At 47.4% G+C, this 22297-nt stretch overlaps 1 protein-coding gene across 3 annotated transcripts in view; it reads right to left on the bottom strand.

Annotated features, from left to right (window-relative positions):
- Positions 1-768: 768 nt before the first annotated feature.
- DOCK11 (dedicator of cytokinesis 11) overlaps positions 769-22297 on the bottom strand; it is a 58036-nt gene continuing 36507 nt past the window's right edge. The window contains exons 41-54 of one of the 3 annotated variants that reach the window (XM_060683948.2): positions 20834-21016; positions 18882-18995; positions 17612-17827; positions 17468-17525; positions 15652-15758; positions 14616-14738; positions 13896-14009; positions 12091-12237; positions 11077-11287; positions 9070-9260; positions 7913-8013; positions 5561-5699; positions 1309-1321; positions 1073-1210 (exon numbers count right to left, since the gene is read on the bottom strand). In XM_060683948.2, coding sequence (XP_060539931.2) covers positions 1316-1321; positions 5561-5699; positions 7913-8013; positions 9070-9260; positions 11077-11287; positions 12091-12237; positions 13896-14009; positions 14616-14738; positions 15652-15758; positions 17468-17525; positions 17612-17827; positions 18882-18995; positions 20834-21016 — 1710 coding nt within the window. In that variant the 3' untranslated portion in view covers positions 1073-1210; positions 1309-1315. Of the gene's footprint in view, positions 1211-1308; positions 1322-5560; positions 5700-7912; positions 8014-9069; positions 9261-11062; positions 11288-12090; positions 12238-13895; positions 14010-14615; positions 14739-15651; positions 15759-17467; positions 17526-17611; positions 17828-18881; positions 18996-20833; positions 21017-22297 lie in introns of all 3 variants that reach the window. The other 2 variants (XR_009620652.2, XM_060683947.2) reach the window with 2 other exon arrangements.

The raw sequence follows: 22297 nt of genomic DNA on the forward strand, positions 1-22297 counted from the left end.
TTGCTTTTAAAAGAAAAAATGCTTTTAAAAAGCTCTGACGATCCCAGCTGAGCCGTGCGATCATCAGAGGCTTCTTATTTTGCTTTTAAAAGCATTTTTTGGGCCGAAGAAAAAATGCTTTTAAAAGTAAAAGAAAAAAAAAAGCCTCTGATGATCGCATGGCTCAGCTGGACATGGGGGGTTGAGCAGGGATTTTTGCTACCAGTTCTCTGAACCACCCGCCGTCATCGCAGGTGATCCGGTCCAAACTGGGAGCATTTCACTTCTGATTCAAGTCTATCCAAAGCCAAGCTATCTACGGAGCAGTAACCTCGCCAGAAAAAAGTTACTTTCATTTCTCCTTCATTTGTTTTTGTTTTTTTTCTCTCTCTTTCATTTTCTCTTCCTCCTTAAAAGCCAGGGAGGCCGAAAAGGGAATGGTCCCTAAGCAATTCAGGGCAAGCCACCAGGAACGTGGGTGGCCAGAGGTGAGTTTGCAGATGTTTTTAAAACCGGGTCTTGCTAAATAATCCTTAACCTGCCTAGCTCCAGGCCGTACCTTGTTCTGAAGCAGAACAAAAAAAAACCCCAGTTTAACCTCACAGACAGTTATGTTCCAACTTCTCCCCAGCACCACATCTCTTTTAAGCAACTAAGTGGGCAGGTTGAGCAAACTCAGGAAATGCTTTGAAACTTATTCAGGGCCATCTTCTGTGAGGTTCTCTCTACGTTTGGGAACCGTCACGGTTTCTGCTTTCTACGGGAGAGGCCTCCGACCCTGAGCGCCGATTACAAAAACAGCTTCCCACTTTATTATATTCCATTGTACAGCTTTACAAGGCAGGATTTTGGGGGGGGGGGTGTCCCGTGTTCAGGGAGACAGCAGAGTCCCATCAACGCTTTCGAGGTACATTCAGCACTACGCAACGAAGGAAGGTAGAAAAGAGAGGCAGGAGGCACTTTCCCGGTTCAAATAAGTACCCTGTGAGGAAGAAGGATGGGGAGATCCCCACCCCCGGTTAGGCATTGGAGGTTCCCCGGTTTCAGGCAGCATTCAGAATATTCCTGAGAAAGGCCTGGCAAGTGTCCAGAGGTTCTCCTGGTCCCTTCCTGAAGCTCCAGGTAGGTTTCAGAAGGAGCTGTATCTTTCCCCAGAAGTCCCGCTAATGGCACAGAAGACGTGAAGGGTGTTGGGCAACCAGGACGGATGCCCGGAGTCTTCTTGGTAGATCTGAAACGGAGAGATGGGTTAGCACGGGCTTCTGCATCTGCGAGAAGGAGAGAAATATTTGCTCAACCAAAATGAAAAACGGCACAGTGTTACCCAACCTGGTCTTCAGAGCTGTTGTGGCAAGGGCAGCATGGAGGAGGAAAGAAAGAGAAGGAAAGAGAAGTTACTGAAGGCACGAGACAGACTCTTCAAGGCCCGGGAGTTGGCTTTCCAAATCCAAAAGAAGAAAAGAGAGAAGTTTCAGCTCGGGTCGCTTTGGGATCCAAAGGAAGGAAAGCTGCCAAACGGAGGTCTCTCCCGGAGGAGCAACCCAGAAGGAACAGCTGCGTTTCAGCCATGAAGCAGCAGCTTCTCCAAGGCTGATTGGTCCTTCTGGAGGACGTGGCTCGAAAACACATTTCTGCAAAACGTGGGGCTGAACACAGTCCGCTCTCTGATTCATCGTGCCTTCTGCGCGCACATAAACACACAGATGGAAATGGCCTGCTACTTGGAGGCTTTGCGTTGGCTTTCCTCCTGCTTCGTTGTTTTTCAGGGGTGGAGATCTTGCAAGGCCAGGAGGAGAAACCTGAAGAGGTTGCAGTCCAACCAGCAGCTTTTAAGATCTGTGGACTTCCAACTCCCGAATTCCCCTTCAAAGGAACCGTGCATTGAAGTCCACAAGTCTTATAACTGTCTGGTTTGGCTCTGCAACCCAACAAGACAGACACGGACTTCAGAGGATCATTAGAACAACAGAAAAAACAATGGCTACCAACCTGCCTTCCATGGAGGACCTGTATGCTGCACGAGTCAAAAAGAGGGCTGGGAAAATATCCACAGACCCTTCGCATCCTGGACGTAAACTGTTTCAACTCCTACCCTCAAAACGAGGCTATAGAGCACTGCACACCAGAACAACTAGACACAAGGACAGTTTTTTCCCCAACGCCATCACTCTGCTAAACAAATAATTCCCTCAACACTGTCAAACTATTCACTATGTCTGCACTACTATTAATCTTCTCATCGTTCCTATCACCCATCTCCTCCCACTTATGACTATATGACTGTAACCTTGTTGCTGGTATCTTTAAGATTTATATTGACTATTTCCTAATATGATTTGATTGCTATTTGTTCCCTATGACTATCATTGTGTTGTACCTTATGATTCTTGATGAACGCATCTTTTCTTTTATGTACATCGAGAGCGTATGCACCAAGACAAATCCCTCGTGTGTCCAATCAGACTTGGCCAATAAAGAATTCTATTCTATTAAAGTGGCCAAGGTTGGACACTGAGATTGGCAGCCTTTAAACGGACAGATCCCCCAAAATTCTCACTTGGGCCATGATCTGCAACCCACTTCCTTCTCCTGGGGGGGGGGTGTCTGATCCTGGCACGCCTGTCAATCACCTTTTCTGTCTCATGCCACAATTGCCAGCTGCACCCCAAACCTCCCTCAGAATATCAACCCAGCTTCTTCTCTGGTTTGCGGCTCTGCCAGTTCTTAATCTGGCCATCCTGTTTCTACTCCAGTGCCTCCTCCAGAGACAGGGGAGGGCGTTGTGCGGAGCAGTGCCGGATGGGGATTATGGGGGGGGGGCGGCCTGCTCTAAAGGCCCCTCATCCAAGCCTCTGCACAGGGCAGCCCTCAGTTCAACCATGTCCCATTTGGCACCAAGCGGGTTTTTGCAAGGATGGTGGGGCCTGGTTCAATGGCAGACTGCCACACGCTGGGGTTCAGTCGTGAAAAACAAGAGCTCCTGCAGCACAACATGTTTATTTCATGTTTTTCTTTTTCTTTTTTTAAAAAAAGGTAGTTTCACAGGCAAGAAAGACCTGAAGTTGGACGGTCAAGGCTGATTTCTGTAGTGGGTAATCCCCGGGTGCGGTTTTACTCTCGTTCTGGTTTTTTTTTGCTTTTAATAACGTTCCGCTCCTTCTTTTCGCTCTGAGGGGCGGAAGATCCCTTCTAATTTTGCAACCGAGATTTTAGAACGTGGACTCCACTCCCCATCACACCTAAACTGTTGCAGGTGGCAAAATGGGGCAGTGGTGAAATGTAAAATTTGTTACTACCAGTCCTGTGGGTGTGACTGGGTGGGCCTGGTCAACTTTTTTTTAAATAAACTTTTAAAAGCATTTTTTCTACAACCTCTTCGGCCGAAGAGGTTGTAGAAAAAAATGCTTTTAAAAGCCTCTGACGATCCCAGCTGAGCCGCGTGATCATCAGAGGCTTTTTAAAAAAAACTTTTAAAAGCATTTTGGCTGAAGAGGTTGTAGAAAAAATGCTTTTAAAAGTAAAAAAAACAGCCTCTGATGATCGCATGGCTCAGCTGGGCATGGGATATGGAGGGGGGGGCAGGGATTTTTGCTACCGGTTCGCCGAACCACCCATCACCATCGCTACCGGATTGGGCGATCCGGTCCGAACCGGGAGCATTTCACCCCTGAAATCGGGGCTTAAAGAGAACCTCGGTGGGTTTCCTGTAAAGGCCCACCTGTTTCTCAGCAGCTTTTTCCTAGCTAGGACTTCTTGCTGACCGCAGAAGAGTTTGAAAATTAAAAACTCTGCGTGGTGGTGGGATTTCTCCGGCACTCTCATCACCTCCAGATAGTCAAAAACCAGATTCACCTTGCCAGGTTTTCTCTGGATTTCAGCCCTAGCATTAATCCAGCAGATCTACACAAGATCCAAGATTCCTGTTATGTAAGGTATACATGGCCTGGGAATCTTCTATTGAGGAATACAGCTGACGGTTTGGTTATTTGTTTCGGCTATTTTAAATCTAGTTGGCATAGGGTAGGATTGTAAGCGACTGACTATCAGTGCAGCTGTAAATAAATAAATAAATAAATGACTTATAGGGTCTGGAAGAGGCTCCATCCTGGGTCCCTACGGCAATATTTCTGAAGCTTGGCAACTTTAAAACCGGTGGACTTCTCCAGCTATGCTGGTGGAGGAATTCTGGGAGTTGAAGTTACTGGTCTTAAATTTGTTGAACTTCATAAACACTCTCTGGGGAACTCCATCATCAACAAATAATTGCACAACTTGTTTTTCTAAGCCGCCCAGAGTCACTGAGAGTGAGCAGGCAGCCAGATACGGTTTCTTAACTAAATAAAAAAAGCATATGGGGAAGAAACGGAGGTAGTGGCAGATTTTATTTTCTTGGGCTCCAAGATCACCGCAGATGGGGACTGCAGCCAAGGAATTAAAAGGCGCTTGCTCCTGGGGAGGAAAGCTATGGCAAAGCTAGACAGCATACTAAAAAGCAGAGACATCACCCTGCCAAACAAAGTGTGTATAGTCAAGGCTATATGGTTTTCCCAGTTGCAATGGATGGCTGTGAAAGTTGGACCATAAGGAAGGCTGAGAAGGCCAAAGAATTGAGGCCTTTGAACTCTGGTGCTCGAGAAGACTCCTGCAAGTCCCTTGGACTGCAAGGAGATCAAACCGGTCAGTCCTAGAGGAGATCAACCCTGACTGCTCTTTAGAAGGCCAGATCCTGAAGATGAAACTCAAATCCTTTGGCCACCTAATGAGAAGGAAGGACTCCCTGGAGAAGAGCCCAATGCTGGGAACGATTGAGGGCAAAAGAAGAAGGGGACGGCAGAGAATGAGGTAGCTGGATGGAGTCACTGAAGCAGTCGGCGGGAGCTTAAATGGACTCTGGGGGATGGTAGAGGACAAGAAGGCCTGGAGAAACATTGTCCATGGGGTCACGATGGGTCAGACACGACTTTGCAACTAACGATAAAAAAGGATGTCCAGGCAACAGCGCCCTCCCTGTGCCCCCTCCCCAGGACTTCATCCCATGGTTTCCAACTCAAGACCTCCAAAAGTTTTCTAAAAATGGAAAAAAATCAAAGGAAGCGATTCTGGCCCTTTGGGGGCCTTGGTCATTCCCAGAGCTGCTGTGTGATACCCTGCTAACTTATCACTCCCCCCACCCCCACCCTTAAGAAAAAAGTGCAAAAGGAAGAAGAGCAGAACTGAAAAACTGTCAACTGTCTTTTCCATTTGAATACGGAGCTGTGGCAGACGGACCTTTGCCCTTTCTGTGCAAATCCAGCTGCAAGGACACAGCTGGCATGTCAATGGGAAGGATTTGGAGGTTCTTCCCCCGCCCCCTTGCAACAGAGAGATAAACTATCCTTGTTTTGATCCATCACCAATGACCTCAAACCCGGCGGCTGTCTGCACAGCACTAAATTCTGAATCCCAGTTTCGTAAGCAGCCGAGTCCTTGACTTACAACGGTGCATATAACATTGTTAGTTGCTAATAAATTTTATAAGCAAACAAATCAACATATTTAGCAACTTTAAACGGCTCTCGGGGATGCCCCACCTGGCTCTTACCTGTTCGTGCAGGATTTCCGACAGCTCTTTCACCATCTCCCTGAAGTTGGACTTTAGCTCCTCGTGATATTCAACTTGATCTTCCTTGATCAGCCTTTCGTTGAACTCCAGGCCAATTCCGCAGGCTTGGATAAATTTCCTGGGGGAAGAAAAATTGACCCCAGCATTTAGCCCATCCTTGGATTTGGTGGAGGGGGGGGGGGGAAAGTGGGGAAGTGAAGTTTAAAACCCAGGTTTTTTTTTTTAAAAATTGATTGATATGCCGCCCTTCTCCGGAGACTCAGGGCGGCTTACAATGCGTTAAGCAATAGCCTTCATACTTTTGTATATTCATACAAAGTCAGCTTATTGCCCCCACAAACTGGGTCCTCATTTCACCTACCTTTGAAAGGATGGAAGGCTGAGTCAACCTTGAGCCTGGTCCTCTAATTTAGAAAGAATTCACATCCTTTTTGATTATCAGTGACATTCCAGGCCCTAGTTCAGTGATGGCTAACCTTTTCGGCACTGAGAGCCAAAAGCGCGCTCATTTGCACGTGTCCCCCCCATAATGCAATGTGTGTGCACCCCCTCGCATGCCCGTGCAACACCCTGCGTGCATCCTGTGCATGCCCATGCGCCTACTGCCCACCCCCATGTTCATTTTCTGTCTAGAGTGGCGAGATTGCAGAGGAAGGGATTACAAGAGAATAAGCAGGCATGTAACATCAAAAGGAATGTGTTGAATGCCACGGAATTCTGGGAGTTGGTCCACCTAATTTCAAGCGGTCAAGGTTGAGGAACACTGGCCTATTGACAGGTTGGCAGTCCAAGGGTCTTGAGGAGGGGCCTCGTAGGGTTCCCCGTAGTTGGGTGTGCGCACTTGGCGTCCTGCCTTTCCACGCTCTGTTTTCCTTTGACAAGCACAGTTCTGGGAAGACTGCGGCTCCGTGTTTACCTAATTTGCCTGAGCAAAGTGCACAAGGGCACAAATGCAGCTGGGTTGATTAGAAGCAAAGGAGAGAGAGGTTTGCTCAGCTGGACAAGAAGTGGCACTTTCTCCTTTCAATTTTCCCTTCCCAGTTTTAAAAATTATGGAGGAACCCAAAAGGGATTTGGCTTGTATGGGTTATATCTATCAATACTTACCATATTAAAAATTAAAATGTGTGCCTTTGTAGAACATTGTTAAAATAATCATAGGAGATTAACATAACTAAAGTACATTTTGTGGGGAAAAAAAACACCCTACTTTTTTAACAAATAAAAAAATAACGGGAAGAGTGACAGAGGTTTAAAATTTGGCAAATCTCTTCAAAATCTGGCAAATAATTTTGGTTTTGTGGATCCCTGAGAGAATCTCGGGGAGACCTCCGGAGGTCCTGAGACACTCTTGAAGCAATACTGAACCCAAGAAAAGTTTGACCTCCATTCAGCTCCTGTAGTGAAGTTATGTTAGTTTCCTTATCACCGACAGTTCCGGTAGAATCATAAAATTCAAACTTGGCTCATATAAATAATCAACTACAGCCCTTTGTTAAAAAAGGAAGGCACTCAATAAACCACAAACCAAGAGATGATAATGCGATGAAAGGAATGTTTTGCAACCTTTCAGGGGTGCTAACAGGAAGTGGCCATCCTTACCTGGGGAAGGGGCTGCTTCTGGGGGCAGCGCTCAGAAGCAGCCTCCCCAAATCCAGCTGTAGGACAGGGGACTTCCCTTTGGACCTGATGGTTCCTGAGATAACCTAACCCCATGATGGTGAACCTATGGCACACGTGCCACAGGTGACATAGAGCCCTCTTTGTGGGCACATGAGTCATCGCCCCAGCTCAGCTCTTCTGCACGTGTGCGCACGCCTCCTGCCGGCCAGCTGGTTTTCAGGTCTCTGCCGTGCATGCCCGGGGCACATGTGGGAGACGCACGCACATGTGCATGTGGGGGGCAGGGTGCACACGCGTGGGTCATGCACACATGCATGGGGAGGGTGGGGTGCATGCGGGGGTCACATGCACAAGTGTAGTCGCAGGGGCATACGTGGGAGGTGGGGTGTGGGAGGGCATGCGCAGGGCGCATGCAGGGGGTTGCACGGGCATGCGAGGGGGGGAAGGGGGCACACATGCATTGCATTATGAGTGGGCGTGTGCACATGTGTGCACTTTCGGCACTCAGTCCCGAAAAGTTTAGCCATCACTGATCTAACCAGAGCCAGGAAGGACTTGATTGATGAAGTCCAGCATTTGGAACAGTATCCAGAGATTCAAGGGTTCTCCAGTGCAGCTGGCCTGCTTTTGGTCAGTGCCTGGATGGAAGACCACCTGAGGTTCCATCATACAAGAAAGTGGTAAGGCACCCAAGTCCATGATACCAACCTGAACATGTCCTTGAGTTCGGCCACCTTCTTCGCGGGATATTTGCCGGAGAGCTTGTCATCCAAAAAGGCTCGGGCGTAGGCCAGGGGGCCAGCGTTGACCTAATGCCACGTCCCCCACAACAGAGGCACAGTGACAAAGAGATCAGCCAAACAGAGAGGGACAAATTAAGAAGATCTTGGAAGCTGGATCCCAGCACAACGCCCAGGTGACTCTGCACTGCTGGTCATGCTTCAAGGAACCACATCGGTGGTCTTCAAAGCAACCAGGAATTTGAGGAGCACCAGAGCTTAAACATAAGCCACTGGGAACAGAATGCTTAGCTTTGAAAGGCTAAAAGGTAAAGGTGAAGGTTCCCCTCGCACATATGTGCCAGTCGTTCCCGACTCTAAGGGGTGGTGCTCCTCTCTGTTTCAAAGCCGAAGAGCCAGCGCTGTCCGAAGACGTCTCCGTGGTCATGTGGCCGGCATGACTCAACGCCAAAGGCGCACAGAACGCTGTTGCCTTCCCACCAAAGGTGGTCCCTATTTTTCTACTTGCATTTTTTTACCTGCTTTCGAACTGCTAGGTTGGCAGAAGCTGGGACAAGTCACGGGAGCTCACCCCGTTATGCGGCACTAGGGATTCGAACCGCTGAGCTGCCGACCTTTCGATCGACAAGCTCAGCATCTTAGCCACTGAGCCACCGCGTCCCTCTTGAAAGGCTACATCTAGCCTATTTTAGGCCTGACCTTCAAATGGTAGGAATTGGTGGCCCTGATTTTAGGCAGCCAAGGAGCTTCCTGCCCATGCGAAGGACAGTTGGGGTTTCATCTAACCTTGCGTCAAACGCATAAAACACGGACACGCAGGGCAAACACCCACAGCCCAACAGATCTGCTACGATTTCTGGAATATCTGGGGAGGGATCCTAGGCCTTTCGGAGGAATGAAAATTATACGGTGGGCTTCTTGCCCATGAAAACCAGAAAGGAAGCTGTTGTACCCCACGATTTATGGCTGTGTGAATCCTTTGTGGCTTATTCAGCAATTGAAGCGTTTCAATTGTTGGTAGAGTTGGTAGAGCAGAACCAGAAGGAGCATTCCAGCTAAAATTCCCCTCCCCATTTCCAGCCAGGAAAACATTGACTTGTGGGGCAGATGTGCCCAGCTGCTTACTTGCACCGAAACGGCGCCCTGAAGTTTCAACTGCAGCTGGATCATGTCCACATCCGGCGAAGCACAAAGCTGCTGCAACTCGGAAGTCTTGTCTCTGATTTCGTCTGTTGCCACGTCAATCGGCTTCAGGTTGACCTGCTGTTCGCATCTGACGAGGATCCTTTTCTTAACATACGGGAAAGAGTGGCAGGCTAGGAGAAAAAGAAGGAAGCCGCAGAAGCGCTCATCAAGAGAACGAAGCGTTCCCCACCTACAAGCTCTACCTCAAAATAAATCTCTGCTTCTGAGGAAGGAAGCCCCCCTGAAGTTCTAATCAGCCTCTTCGTTCTATTTTACTCTCGTTTTGTCTTGAAGCAAAGAAGAAGAAAAAAAGCCTGTCTCAACAGGCCACAAATATCACAACAATGCAGACTGGGAAATTCAAAGTCCATGCAAACTTTCCCACAGGGTGCATGAAGTGCCTGTAGGAGGTCAAGATTAGGCAACGTTTTGAGCAACAGCTCTCTTTGAGCGTGCAAGATTGCTAAATCTCCTAATTTGGGGGAATCTCACACTCTGGTGTCCAAGATGATGGAAGCCTTGAGAATTTGTGTGAGGGCTTGCTGGGTGTTTACAAAAAATCCTGGGACTATGAGTGATGTAAGGGGAAACAAGATCCCAAGAGAGGAGCACGGGAGATTTGTCAAAAAGTCAATAAGAGCTGAGATACTAAAAAGGACAAGAGATGACGGATAGATACAGAATACTTCTTAATATAGGATTTGCTTTATTAAGAGTTAGAAAATAGAGGTAGAAATTCGAAATGGGGAAATATACTGCTATATAATATATTACAGTTACTATGTAGATGTAAATTTTAGAAGTTGAAAGAGCTTTTTCATGTATACCTGAATAGTATTACTATTGTTATTAGTATGGTGTATAAAGTACATTGACCCAGACAATACACTGTTCACTAAGAACTTACATATGTCAAAGAAAAAACTATAAATAAAATTATTTTTTTTAAAAAAGGCTTGGGACGTGACCTCAGTCATGGTCCAAACGGGTCTGTAAGGAGGACTGTTAGTGGTTAGGGTGCCTCCTCTCACATGGGGTCAGAATAGCTAGGGGCCAATCAAGGCAGAGGTCTCATTAGAGCAGAAATGACCTGGTTCTAATTGTCCTCCTTTGGAGACATTATATGAAGGCCCAGCTCTGTGGAATAGACTCCAGTGCTGGAAAAGGTGGAAAGAAAGAGAAGAGGATGACCAGCAGATGAAGATTGCAGTAGATAAATCTTCATCTTCATCTATTTCCAATGGATCCATTGCAATGGTGGGTTTCAATTTTTTTTACTACCGGTTCTGTGGGTGTGGCTTGGTGGGCGTGGCAGGGGAAGGATACTGTAAAATCTCCATTCCCACCCCACTCCAGGGGAAGGTTACTGCAAAATCCCCATTTCCTCCCAATCAGCTGGGACTTGGGAGGCAGAGAATAGATGAGAGTGGCGCCAGTCAGAATTTTTACTACCAGTTCTCCAAACTACTCAAAATTTCCGCTACCGGTTCTCCAGAACTGGTCAGAACCTGCTGAAACCCACCTCTGATCCATTGTTGGAAGACGTGAAGGGCCAGATTAGGGACAAATCTTCCTGGAGGAAATCTCTGTAGATGGACACTAAGAGTTGACAACAACTTGATGATGGACTACAATGAATTTGTAGATTACTGGCTTTGGGGACATTGAGATGAAATAAGGACCACCTCTTCTGAAGAAGAGATTGTCTTCTTCTAGATCTGAGTGTTTATCTCTCTTGAGAGAAATAGTTTATTTGTTGGCCTCCATTTCAATAAATGGCAGGCGGTCCTTGCCGTTGAGTTTCATCAGTTGCAGATTCTGTTTTTGTATTTGTATAACTAGATGGAGTCTTTATTTTCCTTAAATCAGCCAAAGAATTTGTGAGATGCGCAATCTGTCTCTGAGTTACTTAACATAAAAAATACACACGTACACACACACACTCACTAGTGAGGATAGTCCGTCTCTTGCACTGCTCCTCCACGTTTCCATGTTTCTTGCCAGACAAGGTGTAGGGCGTCTCGAAGACAAACTGGTTGATGTTGTGGTTTCTTTCGAATCCTGTCTTCCTCTCTGAAAGCTCCTTCTCGTCAAAAAATGGCTTCAGGTAAGTCACCTGAATGTGAGCGTACTTGGCGTCTAGATCTTTCGGGTTCACCTGGAGTAAGAAAATGGAACGTTCTGAATGGCACCAAAAGAAGACCAGCCCAGTTGGATTATTCAGGGACCTCCGGCCAAGAGACCAACTTTTCAGGATCCCAAGCCTACGATGGCCAATTGAGAAGCTCTGGAGATGATGACAACTGGAAGGAAGTTCCCCATCGTGACCCTACAGCAAGGAGGGAGGGGTGTCTCTTTGACTCTACAGGCACCCCAAAGCCAGTCCAATGTTCAGCAGCATCTTCTGAGCAAAATGGACCTTTTATGGATGACAGCTAATGAGAAGGAAGGACTCCCTGGAGAAGAGCCTAATGCTGGGAACGATTGAGGGCAAAAGAAGAAGGGGACGGCAGAGAACGAGGTGGCTGGATGGAGTCACTGAAGCAGTCGGCATGAGCTTAAATTGACTCCAGAGGATGGTAGAGGACAGGAAGGCCTGGAGGAACGTTGTCCATGGGGTCGCGATGGGTCAGACACGACTTCACAACTAACAACAACAACAATGGATGACAGCAAGTCAAGAACTCCTTCTAAGCCAACCAGTTTGCCCAGTAAATTTCTTAGATCGAGACTAACCAGATTGTTATTTCACTTTGATCAGATCATGAATAAATTAGAGCTCAGAAGCCCTGGGTTGGAAGTGCCACCTGAGGCCATCTAGTCCAACCCCAGGATAGGAGCCCTGATTAAGCCTCCCAGGCCAATGGCTCTCCAGCTTCTCTTTGAGTACATGAAACAAGGACTCCTCTTGGTATTGCGGCTCTATTGTGTGCCAGAATCAGAGCTATGCTTTCACATTACCTTGTTGGAATCCTGGATAATTTTGACATTTTCGGCTCCAAATTTCTCTCCATAGAGTTTCAGCAGCCGGAAGGATATCTCCGAGAGGCCAGTTAATTTGGGCTCCTTGTAGATGTACTCTTTCCCATCCTCTTCTTCAAAGAAAGCCTGCAATGAGCCAAGCAGCTGGTTTTTAGAAAAGATTTTGGGGGGGCGAGAACGGCTCACTTCCACGGGGACACATCAGAAGCGGCGAACAAGGAACTTGGTGCAGGAGATTAGCTTTTCTTTTGGGAGAGAGGGGAGGAAAGGGGAAGGGAAAGGGGAGGAAAGGAAAGGAGGAAAGGGGAAGGGAAGGAAAGGAAAAGAAAGGAAGAAGGAGAAGAGAAGGAGAAGGAAGGAAAGGAAAAAAGTAAAGTAAATATAAAAGGAAGTAAAGTAAAAGTAGCAAAAATAGTAAGTACAGCTCCTATTTTAAGACCAACAAAACACAAGATATCCTCAAGGGAAAAGGGCCCTTCAGAATAAAACATTGATCAATGATGCCTCTCAAGAAAATCACCATTTTTGTCTCTCTTACACACATTCAGTCTCAGAAGATGAGAAACATCTGGGAAAGTAGGAGGCACACAAAAATTGCCAGGAAGCTGAAGAATCGGAATGTCCTAACCTCAAGGGAAATGGATTTAAGGCTAAAGAATTACGTCTGGTCCAATGTCATTTCTAATTACGAAACATGAATAATATCCAAGGAGGCTGAGAACGTGGAGTTTTGAGGGTCCTTTGGAGCCACAAAAGATTAAAACCTGAGAACTTCACTGGGGAAACCTCTCCTAGAGGTAGCCCAGAAGGAAAACCTCATACCATTGTTTTTCAGCCTTGAGAACTTGCTTAAGACTTGTGGACTTCAACACCCAGAATTCCCCAGCCAGCAGGAATTCTGGGAGTTGAAGTCCACATTTCTCAAAGTTGCCATGTTTGAAAAACCGCTGCCTTAGGCAGACCCTCCAACAAAGAAAACAGAGCTGATTGAGCCACACATTCAAGACTGTTGCTCCAGAGAAAGGATGATGCTAGAAGAAAGAGGGGGAGGGAAAGGAACCGGAAGCGTCATGGCGATACTGGCTGGAAAATAGTGAGCTCCGACGAGCTTCGCGAAAATCCAGCCAGACAAACCGCTGTCAGGGGTGGGTGGGTGGTCTCTGGACCGGAACTGTCGTGGAGGGACGGGGAAAAAAGAGAGGCACCTCGGAAGATCAAGAGGAACAGGCAAGTTCCTTGAAGGGTCGGAGGCAGCTCTTTGATCCGGCGACGGGGGCGGCAGCCATTAAAACGACCGCTCTAAACTGGGGCAACCAAACGAAGATTTGTGCAGGAACAGTGATTGAATGGAGTATTGTTGAGTATTGGTGAGTGATTGGCCAACTCATAGGTAAGAAGAAAAATTTTGAAAGCTTAAAAGAGGTCCCAATGTGAAATAAGCGGCTAATTGGCATTTGGGAATTCAAAGTGAAGAGAAAAATAAAAAGGAACTTAAAAGACTAAAGCCCAAAAAGGAAAACTTTCTACCTGGATTTAAAATTGGATTTGGGGAAATTAAAAAAAAAAAATTAGGAAAAAAAAAGAAAGAGGGGGAGGAAGGAGAAATTAGAAATGCCCTTGGAGGAGCAACAGACAAAGCAGTACCTGCATAAAGGTGGCAAGGAAGTGGATGCCAACTGAAGCGAATTGAAGAAGAAACCAGGACACATAAAAAGGCTAATTTAAGCCAAGACTCCACAGTGGTTTGACTCTCTGTCCATCACCCCAGCAATCCGTGGGCTCACCTGTCCATAGAACGCGACTCGGAAGTAGGTGCCTAGGAGTCTCCTTTTGCTCTGCATCACTTCCAGGATTTTACTGTATGCGCCGTGGAGCGTTCGGTACACCTGGGTCAGTTTCTGTAACAGGAAAAGGGAATAACCTTGAGGAACAGGAGGAAGAGCGGCGAGCAAGGCCATAGCCAGATAAAAGAAAGTTGAGTCTGGAGCAAATGTGTAATATGAGGAAGCGTCTCAGAACAGATCTAGCACTGATGAGGTTACCTAGGTTGGTAATGAAAAGTCTGCAAGAAAACAAGCAAGTTCAGAGAGCACCAAGGAGCCCTCATTTCAACCCTGAGCTACAAATATTCGCCTTTATTGAGACCTGCTCTAATTCTTGTGAAGATAAAGGCCAAGAGGGGGGAAGCATATTCAGGTTGCAAAATTTTGTTATCATAATCTTATAAAAGTAGGATTGGCATGCATGACTTGGGTTTCCTACTCTGGTCTACCTTAAAAGGCTGACAATTTCTGAAAATAAAAAAAAGGCCGGAATGTTTTGGGGGAACTGGAGGCTGGAAAAGACCCACCCCTGCTGCCCCCAAGCCCCCATGCCTGTCTTCCCTGAGCTTGCTTCGGTGTCTCTGGATCTGGACTGACAACTTTTCCCTTGCTGGCTAATTTGGTTTTGGCTCTTTCTCCCTGCAAGACGTAGCAGAATTGCTGGCGCTTCCAATCGGCTACCTCAAACTCGCGCCGCTTCTCGTAGATGGGGATCATCATCTTGGCCACCTCGGCGATGACCTCGTATCGCTCGGCTTTCCACAAGCCATCGATGCATTGCTCCAGCAGCTCCACCAGCACCTCCTGTGAGTTGCATGGGAAAAAAAGGGGTTCATGAGAACGCCAGTTGGGTCTGGAAGTTTAGGCACCAGGCTAGAGAGCAGAAGACTGTAAGTTCTGGTCCTGCCTTGGCAACGAAAGCCATCTGGGTGACTTTGGGCCAATCACCAGGAGACTGGGAATTCTAGTCCTGCCTTAGAGTCCCCATCATGGGTACCAAGATGCAGAAGGCTACCAGAAACAGGTGAACGGCACATGTCAGAAGCAGTTACAGGGATTGGGAAGGAAGGAAGGAAGGAAGGAAAGAAGATAGAGAAGGAAGCTGATAGAAAAAGAAGGAAGGAAGGAAAAGGAAGGAAGGAAAAGAAGGAAGGGAGGGAGGGAGAGAAGGAAGGAAGGAAGGAAGGAGACAGAGAAGGAAGCTGATAGAGAAAGAAGGAAAGAAGGAAAAGATGGAAGGAAGGAAAGAAGGAAGGAAAGATAATGGAGAGCCTCCCCTTCAGGATCTGCCAGAGTGGCTCTTGATCCTTTTACCTCCTCTTTGGACACCTGAACAGCCTTGGATCCACCTGGGCTGGGCGATCCATGAGCTTGCCAAAGAAAAACCGGTTAGGCCGGTTGAGCCCTTTCACCATATTTGTTTACTTAGTAAAATACTGGCTCAGGGCTTTCCCAGCTGCTCAACGCTGCTTATCACAATGGGAAAGTATTCAAGGAAGTCAGGCCTTCGCTTGAATAATGAGTCTGGAGAGATACAGAAGACCTCAAGCAAAAGTCATTTTTTAAATGGTTGATATTTCCACTCCCAAAGGAAACGATGAAGCAGCTTTCCATTTTTTTTGAGCCTGTCTCGTCCTGACATGGTTTGGTAGAATTCCAGCTCTCCAAGGGTCACGCTTCTGATGTCTACTCCGGCCCTTCAGTAGCTGCCCTTTACCTCAGTGTAATGAACGTCCATCATCCCTGCATCTTCCTTCATGGCACCTTCTTCGTCAATGTTGGGTGTGATTTTCCTGAAAGATGAGCATCCAGTAGGGAATAACTCTACAGACGGGAGCCAAGAAAGAGAAAAGGCCTTGGAGATCAGTTGGCGGTTGAAACGGCTACACACTTTCATTGTTAATCCTTGACAGATTAAACCACTTTATGTCTCCTACGCAATCTTATTCTTTGGGACAGAACCCATGCTAAGGTTTTTTTACATTCCAAAACTGAGCTCTGGCCCTTATTAGGATGGGAAAATACCACGTAAAACAAGAAGTAGGCATCACCCTAAGGTTTTGGAGACCACCATGGGCAGGCGGTACCTCAACCGAAGGACGGGCTAAGCTTGGGTTGAGCTTCCTTCAACTCTTGCCTTCTGAATTTCAGCAAGTAGCTTCCCCTTTTGTGCGAACTGTAATGTGCTTGCATTTTTGAGGTGGAAAGGCCTTCCAACTCAATCTGAGGCTTGGGTGAGTGCCTGCCGAAGCAAAACAGACGAGGTGGAAGAGAGAAGGGAGGAGGAGAACTTGAGCGTAAAACTCATCTCCATCTGTTGAACCTTATCTCCCGTTGATAAAACAGCCAGTCTTGCCTCCGGTTGACAGCCCAAGGTTCTCACTTTCTGAGAAAATACCCTGATGTTCAAGAATTCCCAGGCTAACGACTGGCTACATTCAGGAACCTGAACTCCAACTCAATGGTTTGATGCAATCAGATTTCAGCTTATTCGAAAGCTTCTTGGAAGGCAGGAAAATAAACACATAAAAAATGAAGGATGATCGGAGGGTGAAAAATCCAGGTTTCTCTGAACAAAATGAAGCTCGGTTGAAACGAAGCCAGGCTCCGACTTTCTAAGAAGTGGCTTGAAATTCTTTTATCCACCATCAACAAAAACTTGCTGTCAGATTAAACTGTCCTTGGAAATCCATCTAAATGCAGCATAGCAACCGACCACAAACCACAGCAGGATTTTAGTTCCTTTTTTCAGTTCAGATCTTTGACAAATTGGGCCAGGTCAGCTGATACCAACAAATTCCCACTTCTGGGTTTTAAAAATAAATGCAAAAGATATGAACAACGCTCCCAAAACTGAAATCCCAAGCAAACAACTGGAATAGCCTAATAAATTTCGTACCACGTTTACATTTCAGTGGTTTCTCTCGTTCCTTGGGTCCATAACCTGTGACAACCCCTCCCCTAAAATGTATCAGAATTGTAACTCCCAGTATCCCCATTCAGCCAGTGACCCTATGGACTGGAAATTCTGGTTGTCAAAGAACTTTTGAAAAACCATCGCCAAGATAGTAAGGCTTAAGTAAGGTTTTCTCCTGGTCTCGTGCTGCTCTCTGCAGATAAATTAATTGGTGCAGCTAAATTGTTTCCTACACATTCTGCCCAAGTTCCTGCTTCCAAACTACCCAACATGCCTGGTGGCTCAGCAGACTGATAGCATTGTGATTAACACCAGCTGTCTGCAATTACTGTAAGGTCAAATCTCACCAGGCTCAGGGTTGACTCAGCCTTCCATCCTTTCTAAGGTAGGTAAATTGAGGACCCACCCTCAATTTACTAAATAAATAAACTAACTTTGGTGAGCTACCCAAAGGGCCACCATGGCACCATCTCCGATTTGAGGAGCAAAACCGAGACATTTCCCATCAGACAAGCTTTGCAGAACAGGAAGGAAGACTTTCAAAATGAGTTCTCTGCCCCCCCGATCCCGTCTCTCTCCCCCACACCCCCCGGCCTTCCCCACGTCAAACACTCACTTTTCCTGTGAAGAAACTCTGCCACTAATGCTGCAACGTGAACGTAGCACATGGCTGCCTGGGAAACGAGAGGAAAGGTGAGCACAAGGCAATCGAGACCTCCTGGAAGTGGTCAAAGGGCCTGGCGTTGGCCAAGGTCATTACCTCCGAGAAATCCCCATTTTTGACGTGGATCTTGGCCATGCTGTCCAGCCAGGTCTTCCGCAGCTCCGGAGTGCTGGCGTAAGACTTGGCCAAGCTGAAGTGCAGGTCAACCAACATCTCAGGGTCCTTCTCGTGTTCTTTCATCTGGGCAGTGGCCATTAACACCGTGCGGATCCTCTTGGTCAGATCTTTGACTTCGGAAGGGAACGTGGTTGCCTGTCATAGAAGAGAACATCCTTCTGAAGGCCTTAGGAGAAGACCCCAAGGTCCCTTTCTCCCATCTCCCATCTCCCTTCCCCAAGCTGTTCCTCCAGCAGTTGAACCAGAGAGGAGGGACAACTGGGGGAAGATGAGGCCCAGGTGCTCTTCCCAATGAGCCTTTGTTGGAGTGGGCCATTTGGCAGACCTTCTATCACATCCCAAAGACCATCCTGGACAATTCCAGAAGATGCTGGCCAAGCCAGAAAGCACATAAAAATACAGAAGAGAGGGAGGAAGGCCACAAGGGCAGATTCCCTGGTGGCAATCAGGTTGGAAGCCACCTCTGAAGTGCTGGCTGTGGTTGCCCGAGCTCCACAGAAGATGCTATCAAACGGCAACTTCTAATGCTACCCAAGGAGAAAATCAGTAAATGTGGGACTGTGAAGTCTCCATGGGGAATGTAAAGAACACATTTCTGATTCCAGGAGATCTCCGAAGATTCCATTATATTAAGGCTTCCAAGCAGAACAAGGAGATCTCTTGGCAGCTGGGGTCATTGGCATCATGAAACAGATCACAATCTGCAACCTTAGGGAAAGGTGCCAGTGGATCTCACAACATCCTTTACACCTGTTTCCTCTGCCATCTCTTTTGAGCCACAAGGAAGTGGGGAGACATTCCCAAACCCCAGGTGGAATTTGGCTGTGTATCCCTCACTTTGCACCTCAAAGTTGCAATCCAACATGAGCTTTGATGTTCTGCACTGAGGGCCTCTCGGCTGCCCTGCCTTTTGTTTATTAATATGATTCCCCCAGCTCCCCCGACAGGTTTCCGTTCCTGGAACGGTTCCTTCCAGGTTCTCCTTTTGGCCTGAGCTGCAGAGGCATCTCTGAGCAGGGTGGGCACCCCAACTCACTTCCAGGAGTTTTCCAGGATTCGTGCATGGCTGGCAAGGGCCCCTTTGGACAAACGAGCCCTTGTAAAGAAGCCTCTTCCTTCCCACAGGGAAGCAAGTGTGGCCTTCAACCATCAGGAGCTAAAAAAGTTTCTTCCGCTGAACCAAACCTACCTTCACCGGCCGGTCGCTGTTGGCAAAATTATTGATAATTGAGAGCGATTCCTGGAAACGTGAGCTGCCACTAAGCGCCACGTCGGCTATCAACTGGCTCACCGCAATAATGATCTAGCAGAGAAAGAGAGACATGATTCAGAGTTAGGGAAGTGACTAGCTGGGCTCTGGAAATCCAAAGGATTCTGGTTGACTCGTATGGGAACAACTTCGGATACCAAACCTCCTGGGAACCCAAATATTGGTCCACAACCCCTTGTCTGCTGATTGCATCGCCCCACAAACAGTCTCCGATGGAAATCAGACGAACTCAGGGGTGAAATCCAGCAGGTTCTGACGGGTTCTGGAGAACCGGTAGCAGAAATTTTGAGTTGTTCGGAGAACCGGCAAATACCACCTCTGGCTGGCCCCAGAGTGGGGAGGGAATGGGGACTTTGCAATATTCTTCCCCCAGAAATGGGGAGGGAATGGGGGTTTTGCAGTATCCTTCCACTGCCACGCCCACCAAGCCTCACCCACAGAACCGGTAGTAAAAAAATTTGAATTCCACCACTGGACGATCTGATTGGGTTTTGATTCCACAGGGAATCAACTTCAGGGAAGAACCATCTTTGTCCCAAGAGGGTCTCACTTGCTTCTGAATGTCTCTGCCTGAGTTGGTGTTCGGGGCTGAACCTGCATTTAGTAAGCATCCCCAAAATACAGTCTTGGTGAAAACTGGCAGTTAAGTTTGGTCCCAGGCAAGAGACGGAAATTCCCATGGACCCATGGCATTTCCTCAGTGATCTCAGCCACCAGTTTTCTTGCCCCCAAATCACAAGGGAGGCATGAAATGAGCCAACTGATGCAACCCTCAACACTGGAGAAACGCCAGGGTGAATTCAGAACCCGAGTGAATTCTCAGATCTAGGACATCATTGAAGATGTTTTCAAAAAAAGGAGCCATGTTTCTCAAGAGGATGCAAATTCGGTGAGGTCATATAGACATCACAGGAATAGAAGCAGGATTGTCCAACTTCCCCCCCACCTTCCTTATTTCAAAAGATAGGGTGCATTCTGGTGTGTTTTCCCACCAAGAGCAGGGGGCGGGGGAAGACCCTGTGCAGTGGGCTTTTAAAGAGGCTGCAAACTGGGTTCAGAGGACTAAATTCAGCCCTGGAGTCTTGTCCTGCATTGTAACGGCATGTGAGAATGACCTTGGGAGAGATGCTGCCTAAAGAACGGTCAGATAAGAGACAGCGTAGCCCAGGGCTGCACATCAAGTGGGGAAGAAACTCAATAGAGACCTTCCCTAGTTCTCAGGCTGTATAGGAGACAGGAGGAGGTCATGTACTTTCAGACTTGCAAGATTCTGTTACTTAGCCTACGAGAAAATGGAATTTGCTCAATGTTTCCTGTCTGGTCCACCAGGTAAGGTTGGTGTGCAATCTCTGGGGTCAAGCAGGGGATCCAAGTGACATTCAGACAATGCCGGGCTCAAGAACCAAATTTCTCCCAACAAAACTTCTGCTTTTCTTCTTCCTCACAATTTCACCCTTCCTCATGTCACAAGTGCGCATTTCCCAGGAAGTTGAAGGTAACACATCCAGCGTCTCTTGAAATAGCTATCCTTACAAACCAGCCTGATCTGATATTTATTAAATCTTTCAGGCAGAGGTCTTCAAACTTGGCAGCTTTAAGACTTGTGGATTTCAACTCCCGGAATTCTCCAGCCAGCTATGAAGTCCACAAGTCTTAAAGCTGCCAAGTTTGAAGACCTCTGCTTTAAGGCCATAAGAGAACACGTTTCCCAGTTTCTTTCACTGCGCAAAGGGTTAGGGACAAAGGGAGAAATATTTCTAAGCGCCCCTCTTAGAGTGAGGAAGGAGATTGTGAAGAAACAGCAGCCAAGAGAGCCAGCGAAGGTCTCACAGTTGGGCAAAGCCAACTTCTTTTCTTCCCCTTTCACTGACCTGGAGGTGAGTTCTTAAGAAGGTCTTCCGCTTGGTGAACTCAAAGTTGTTCCTCATGAGGAGGTAGAGGAGGGCGGAGGCCTCGCTCCGCGTGGAGCTGAGCTTGGACGTGCAACACTTCAGGACTTCATAGCAGAAGGCAGAACACATGGTCACCCTCCCCTTGAAGAAGGCCGCCGGGAACTGGAAGAGCAAGAGGAGGAGAAGGAAATGCCACCTGGGGAAGAAGAGGCCCTGCACCATCTTGGAAGGACCTCTCCTTCATGGCCTCATCTTCAGACCTGCATCAGTTACCATCTTCTTGCCATCATGCAAAATGAGGCCTAGAGACCCTGAGAAGCTTCAGGTTTGCAGGATCCAATCTGGGTCGGTCACCTGGACCAGAGGTTTGGTCTTCTGAATTCCGGACTTGTGCTGGATCCCATCCTCAGGGAAGTTCTCTCCAGCCGAGTCGGCTAAAGAGAAGTAACCTGAATATGGGCTCCCACACAAGTCCAAAATCTTGGAAGTCCAAGCTTTTGGTGACCGATCAAGATTGGATCCTGCAATATTATCTTGGGACACGTAGATTGGTCTGCGTTCGTGAGCGTCAGACTTCACTAAATTGACAAGCTTAATTAATAGCCTCCCAGCCGTAAACATGCAAAAGGGCAGAAGTTGTGGAAGGGAATCAGTTGAACATTTATTTTATTTATTTTATTTTAAATTTGATTTATATGCCGCCCTTCTCTGGAGACTCAGGGCGGCTTACAATGCGTTACAGAGGCATTTTCATAGGCCTGGCCCGGCCTTGCGGTGTGCATCACGAGGAATTAGTAGTCCTCGATTTTCAACCGCAATTGAGGCCAAAACTCCTGTTGCTAAATGAGAGATTTGTTAAATGAGTTTGGCCCCATTTTACGAACTTTCTCGCCAAAGTTGTTAAGTGAATCCCTGCAATTGTTAAGTTAGTAACACGCAGGGGTGAAATCTACTTACCCTCTTTATCCGTTTGGAAGTGCACACGCCACGCACACGCGTCCGCTTCGCTCACATGCGTGCGCACATCATGTGCACGCGCCAACCCTCTGTGCATGCACAAACCCTTCTGTGCATGCGCAGAGGGTAAAAAACACGTTACTTCCTGGTTAAAACCAGGAAATAACGGCGATCGGGCAGGTGGGCGGAGCCTCAAGCTGCCATCGCTACCGGTTCTCCGAATCCCCGGCCGTCATCGCTACCATTTTGGCCGAACTGGGCCAAACCGGGAACATTTCACCCCTGGTAACACGGTTGTTAAGAGAATCTGACTTCCCCACTGAGTTTGCTAAAAGGGCATCACACAATCCCCAGGATACAACCGTCATAAATATGAGTCAGTTGCCAAGCATCTGAATTTTGATCAGAAGACCATGGGGATGCTTCAACGGTCGTAAGTGTGAAAAACGGTCATAACGGTCGCTTTTTTCAGTGCCATGGTAACTT

Source organism: Pantherophis guttatus, chromosome 12, assembly GCF_059756535.1.
Source record: "Pantherophis guttatus breed Tessera chromosome 12, ASM5975653v1, whole genome shotgun sequence".
Lineage (NCBI taxonomy): Eukaryota > Metazoa > Chordata > Lepidosauria > Squamata > Colubridae > Pantherophis > Pantherophis guttatus.